This window comes from Fonticula alba (genome assembly GCF_000388065.1).
Source record: "Fonticula alba strain ATCC 38817 unplaced genomic scaffold supercont2.12, whole genome shotgun sequence".
Classification (NCBI taxonomy): domain Eukaryota; order Rotosphaerida; family Fonticulaceae; genus Fonticula; species Fonticula alba.
In genome coordinates, this window is record NW_009242982.1 from 109,988 (window position 1) to 115,083 (window position 5,096).

General features: G+C 71.5%; 2 protein-coding genes across 2 annotated transcripts in view; one reads left to right on the plus strand and one right to left on the minus strand.

The window, feature by feature from the left end:
- The window catches only part of H696_05572 (hypothetical protein), a gene marked incomplete at both ends in the record, with an annotated part of 2,590 nt that extends 1,868 nt beyond the window's left edge, over nt 1-722 (minus strand). Inside the window, one exon of the mRNA XM_009499386.1 lies at nt 621-722. Within this exon, the coding sequence (XP_009497661.1) occupies nt 621-722 (102 nt within the window). The remainder of the gene's footprint in view (nt 1-620) is intronic.
- A 155-nt stretch (nt 723-877) lies between these two features.
- H696_05573 (hypothetical protein) lies at nt 878-5,021 on the plus strand. Its single transcript, XM_009499387.1, has 6 exons — nt 878-1,434; nt 1,714-2,642; nt 2,822-3,305; nt 3,445-3,710; nt 3,828-4,178; nt 4,528-5,021. The coding sequence occupies exons 1-6, from the start codon at nt 945-947 to the stop codon at nt 4,981-4,983; spliced, it is 2,976 nt and encodes a 991-aa protein (XP_009497662.1). The 5' UTR covers nt 878-944; the 3' UTR covers nt 4,984-5,021.
- The last annotated feature ends 75 nt before the right edge of the window (nt 5,022-5,096 follow it).

A 5,096-nucleotide genomic window follows, 5' to 3' on the forward strand; every position in this document is an offset into this window, starting at 1 on the left:
GGGGGTCGGGAAGCGTGGAGGCGGACATTGTGCGGGTACGGGGGTGGGGGGGGGGGGCGCGGCAGTGGGAGGGGGCAAAAGGAGAGAAGAGGAAGAGCAGGGGGCGGCGGCGGCGGCGGCGGCGGAGGGGAGGGGAGAAACGGGTAACAGCCGCGCCTGACCGCGCGGCCAGGCGCCCCTCCGGCCGAAGAAGGCCCCTCAAGCGCCGAGACAAGGTGAAGTGCCGGGAATGGACGATCACAAGAGGCCCGCGGCCCGGGGGCGCGCACTAGCGATTAACGACGTGGCTGGCGCGCCGCCTCCCGCATATGCCGGCCGGCGATCTCCCCCCGGCCCGCCCCCCGGCGAACATCCCTTCCCCCCCCCCCCATCGGGCCCGGCAGCACGCGCAGGCCGGGATGACGAAGCCGGCGCCCGGCCGTCCCAGCCCCGGCGGGGGTGGCCGAAACAAACACAAGTCCCACACGTGACTGGCGCCCAGAGTACCAACGATCTCGCGCGTGTCCCCCCCGCCCGCCGCGCGCGATGGCGCTCTCAACGGCGCCCCGGGCACCACCGACGAACTGGCCACCCGCGAGGGGGACGCCGAGGGGGATCTGCTAGATCGGCGCCCCACACACCTTGCCCTCGATCTCGGCCGGCAGCTGGCCGGGCAGCCCGGAGGCCGGGCGCTGAAGGGGAGGCGCCCGCACGGCCCGGCCGGGCACCGGCCCTCCCCGCATCCCGGACGAGAGAGAGAAAGACCGAAGGAGGGCAACAGCTTCCTCCCGTCCGCATCGTGCCCCCCTCCCCCCCCCCCTTCCCTTCCCCGACCACGCACACACACACACACACACACACACACACACACACACACACACACACACGCCCGCCCGCCCGCCCACCCCCGCCCACCATCTACCGCCACCGCCATCACCAGGCCAGCGAGCCAAGCGGACGTCCCAATGGTCGACATCCAGGCACGCCGGCCGGCCTCGGCCAGCCTGCCTGACCAGTTCCTGGAGCTCGTGCACCAGAGCCTGTGCGCGCCGGAGCCGGAGATCCGCGCACCGGGCGCGGGCCTCGACGCGTCGGCCGCCAGCGCGGCTGCCACCCGGGGCCTGGCGCAGTGGCACGCGCACGGTCTCGGCTTCAACACCGTGGCCTGGCGCGTGGCCGAGCTCCTGGACGAGTACCCCACCGGCATCACCCGGCCCTGTGTGCTGACCGAGATCCAGGCGCTGATCCTGGAGGCCACGCACTCGCGTCGACCGGCCGGGGCGGCGGCCTCCGCCTCGGGCCCGGCCTCGATGGCCGACGACCGGTGCCTGAATGCTGATTGGGCGCAGGCGCACTATGACCCGGTGACCCCGGTGCGCCTGGCGCCCCCGGCCGCGGGGCCCCTCTGCTCGCCGCGCGCCTTCGCCGAGGCCATCGACCAGCACATGGTCAAAGGTATGTGCCTGGCCGTCCTCTGCTTCGCTCGCGCACGCCCCACGCCCGTCGGGCTTGCACGCACCCGCATCCACCCATCTCCATGGGTATCGATGCACCCATGCAGGCACACACGCCCCCCCCCCCCAAAACACACGCACGCAGAAGGACATCTCCACACACACACACACATGCACATGCACATGCACATGCACATGCACATGCACATGCACCGGCTCACTCACTCGCGCATGTGCACTCGCCCGGGCCTTCCGGCCCTTCACACCGGGCCACGATAAGGCCTCTCCAGCACCTTCGCCGCCGCGGCCCTCGGGCTGAACCTCGTCGAGGGCTTCATCACGGACCTGATCCAAAACCCCTCCTCCACCGGCGGCCCCTTTGCCGCTGTGCTGTCCGACGGGCCGATCCCGAGCTCCGACCCGCCGGTCCTCCTGCGCATGGCCGATCCCCTCCGGGCCCTTCTCCGGCCCAGGCTCCCGAGTGGCCTGGAAAACCCCTTCTTCCAGCAGCTTCGGGCCTTTCTCACGGACCTGCCCCCGGCGGCAAGCCCCCCGGTGGACTCCGAGCTCCAAGACGCCCGGCCCCGCCTCACGGCCAATGTGTCACTCCGCATGCTGGGACCCATCCTGCAGAAGCGCCTCCCCGGCCGCTACAAATGGCCCACATTCACCCTGTTTCTCGGGCCCGGGCTGCTGCCCGGCATCCGCCGGCCGGCCCCCGGCCCCCCGGCCTCCGACGCCTGGTGGTCGGGCCCGGCGACCGACCACGCGGCCGCCGGACTGCTGGCCGCCGCGGCCGCCGCCCTGGGCCCCGGGCCCGATCCCACCTCGCGCACGGCCCTTCGGGCCGACCTCCCCCTCGGGCCCGGGCCCGGGCCCATCTCGCTCCTGGTGGAGGTGGAACATGTGTCCGAGGTGAAGCACATCCCCGCGGCCGGCGAGTGGCTGTCCATGCTGGGCGAGTCGCTGCGCACCCGACGCCGCGGAGCCCCGGACGCGGCCCCCACGCCGCCCGGCCCCCCGGCCCCGCACAGATTCAATGGAACCTGGGATCGGCCTGTGGAGGAAACCTGCGCCACGGTGTCGCTCATGCTCTGCTGGACCGGCAAGCCGGGGGGCCCTGCGGCGGGGCCCCTGGCCGGGGCCCGCGTGCGCCTCCTGCTACATCTGTGGAATGAGCACGCACACCTGTCGCAACTCCTGCGTCCGGTACGCGAGACACACATGCGCATGCCATGCGCCATGGCGGTAGCAGCAGCGCACCGGCCGGCGGCCCGCGCTGCCTGCCTGGGGCCCTGCTGCTTGCCGGTCCCTGCTCCTCCCCTCTGACCCTCCCCCCCCCCCCCCCCCCCCCCGCCCCCGCTCTCGCCGCCTCCCTCGCGGCACAGGGCGAGCTCCTGTATGTGCACAATCCGCTGGTCGTGGATGTGACGGCTTACCGGCGCCTCGGCACCTCCGACCCGGTCGCAGCCTACATCGCCCTGGAACACGGGTCCCAGTCGCAGCTGTTCTTGGCGCATCCTCCGGCGAACACCGGGCACCCTGGCCAGGCAGGCTGCCCGGAGACCGCCCTCACCCGAGCCCCGGCCCCGCCGGACACGCCCTTCGGCCGGGCACTTCACCAGCAGCTGCTGCATGCCCGGGCCGTCGGCCGACCCGCGCCGCTGGTCGACACGCTGCCGGCGGTCCGGCCGCCGGCCACATTGGATGCGCTGAATGCCCTCGGCCCCGGCGGACAGTATGTCAACTGCGCCGGGACCACCTTCATGCTGGGGCCCGGCGATTTGCGGGGCCTGGCCCCGGCCCCGGGCGCCCCCGCCCGGCACCTGCTCAACTTGAGTCTGCTCCTGGAGCTGCAGACCTGTGTCTTCGGTGCGGCCCTCCCGGCGCCCGGCTCTTTCTCCCGCGCTCGCGCCCTCCGGCCTCTCCCTCGCTGCCCCCCGCCTCCATGCCCTAATGCCCCTTGGTCATCCCCCCCCCCCCCCCCCCCCTCCTCGCCACTGTGCGACAGATGCCGGGACACGCTGCTTCGAAGCACGGCTGCGCGACGCCCAGGGCACCACCATCCTGCTGCTGGTTCGGGCCCCGGCCGACGAGCATGACGATCCCCCGGCCACTCCCAGTGGCAAGAGCCCCGCCTGGGACCCCCTCCCCCGGGGCCTCCTCCCGCCGGGGCCGGAGCACCTGGTGCACATCCTGCGCACGGCCCACCCGGGCTCGGTGCTGCTCCTCCACCGGGTGCACCTGCCCTTCTTGACCGCGACAACTTCCACCATGGTATGTGTCGCACATGCCTCCGTTCCTTTCCCCGCCACCCGCACCCCGCTCCCGGTCCTCCTCCTCGCACCCCGCCATCCGGTCCTGATCGCTGACCGCCGGCCCACCGGCTGGAAGTCCTTGTTTGCCGACCTGCATTCGGCCATGCGCGATCTGTCGCGCCTGCCCGGGCCGCTGGCCACGCGTCTCTTCCAGGCCCCCGGGGCCCTGGCCGATCTGGCGGCCCCGGGTTCCGGTCCCCGACCGGTGGCCTTTCGCATTGACGGGTGGTTGCTGGAAAATCGAAGCCGCATCCCCGGCGAGGCCGGCGCCAGCTCCGGCTGGGACGTGGCCCACCTCATCCGGCGGGTGCATCGCCTGTGCGGCCGGCCCGTGGACATGCAGCATGAAAGCGACGGCTTCTCGCAGGTCCTCTTCCGGTGCGCCGCGTGCGACGGCCTCGTGGAGGACCTCGACTACCAGTACCGCGTGCGTGCCTACCTCACGCGACATGCGCACAGCCACCGCCACTTGGACCGCCCTTTCGCCTGCCTCCCTCCCTCTCTCGCTCTTTTTCCTTCTCTCTCTCTCTCTCTCTCGCTTTTTTCCTTCTCTCTCTCGCTTTTTTCCTTCTCTCTCTCGCTCTTTTTCCTTTTCTCTCTCTCTCTCTCTCTCTCTCTCGTTTTTTTTCCTTCTCTCTTTCGCTCTTTTTCCTTCTCTCTCTCCCCCTCTCTCTCCCTCTCTCCCTCTCTCCCCCTCTCCCCCTCTCTCATTCTCTATCTCCACCTACCTCTGCCTCCCGCTCTCACACGCACACACGCACGCACGCTATCCCAAGCTTCTGGCCGTGGTGGCGGACATCGGCACCCCGGTCACCGTGCGTCCTCTGCAGGATTACCGCGATCAAGAGTACCCCCTCGGGCCCGGCGGGCAGAGGCCCGGCCGGCAGCTGGTTATGCTGAGCGACGCGGCGGCCGCCGACCTGATCGGCGTCCCGGCCCGTGTCTTCGCCTCGGAACTGGTCGCCGGGGACATGCTGCAGCTGGACCTCCTTCACCTCCGGCGCCTAGATCCCGTGGTGTTCCCGCTGCGCAAGCGCCGACGCCGCGGCCCCGCGCACTCCACCGGCCGCGCCCACGCCCACCTCCACCGCGCCCACTGGACGGCCACCGAGCAACGCCGGGCCCTGGCAGACGCCCGGAGTGGGGCGCTGTACGGCACGGTTCTGGCACCCCAGAATGCCGATCGCGTGACCGTCCCCGTGGTTGTCGCGGTCACGCGGGTCGGCTCGTGACCCGCCCGAGCGCCGGCACATAAACCTCCTGTTCCCGCTGTGTCTCCCTGCTCTTTTTTTCTTTTCTTTTTCGCCCGGGCTCCGGGCACAGGCCGGCAGGCAGGCGGGCGGGG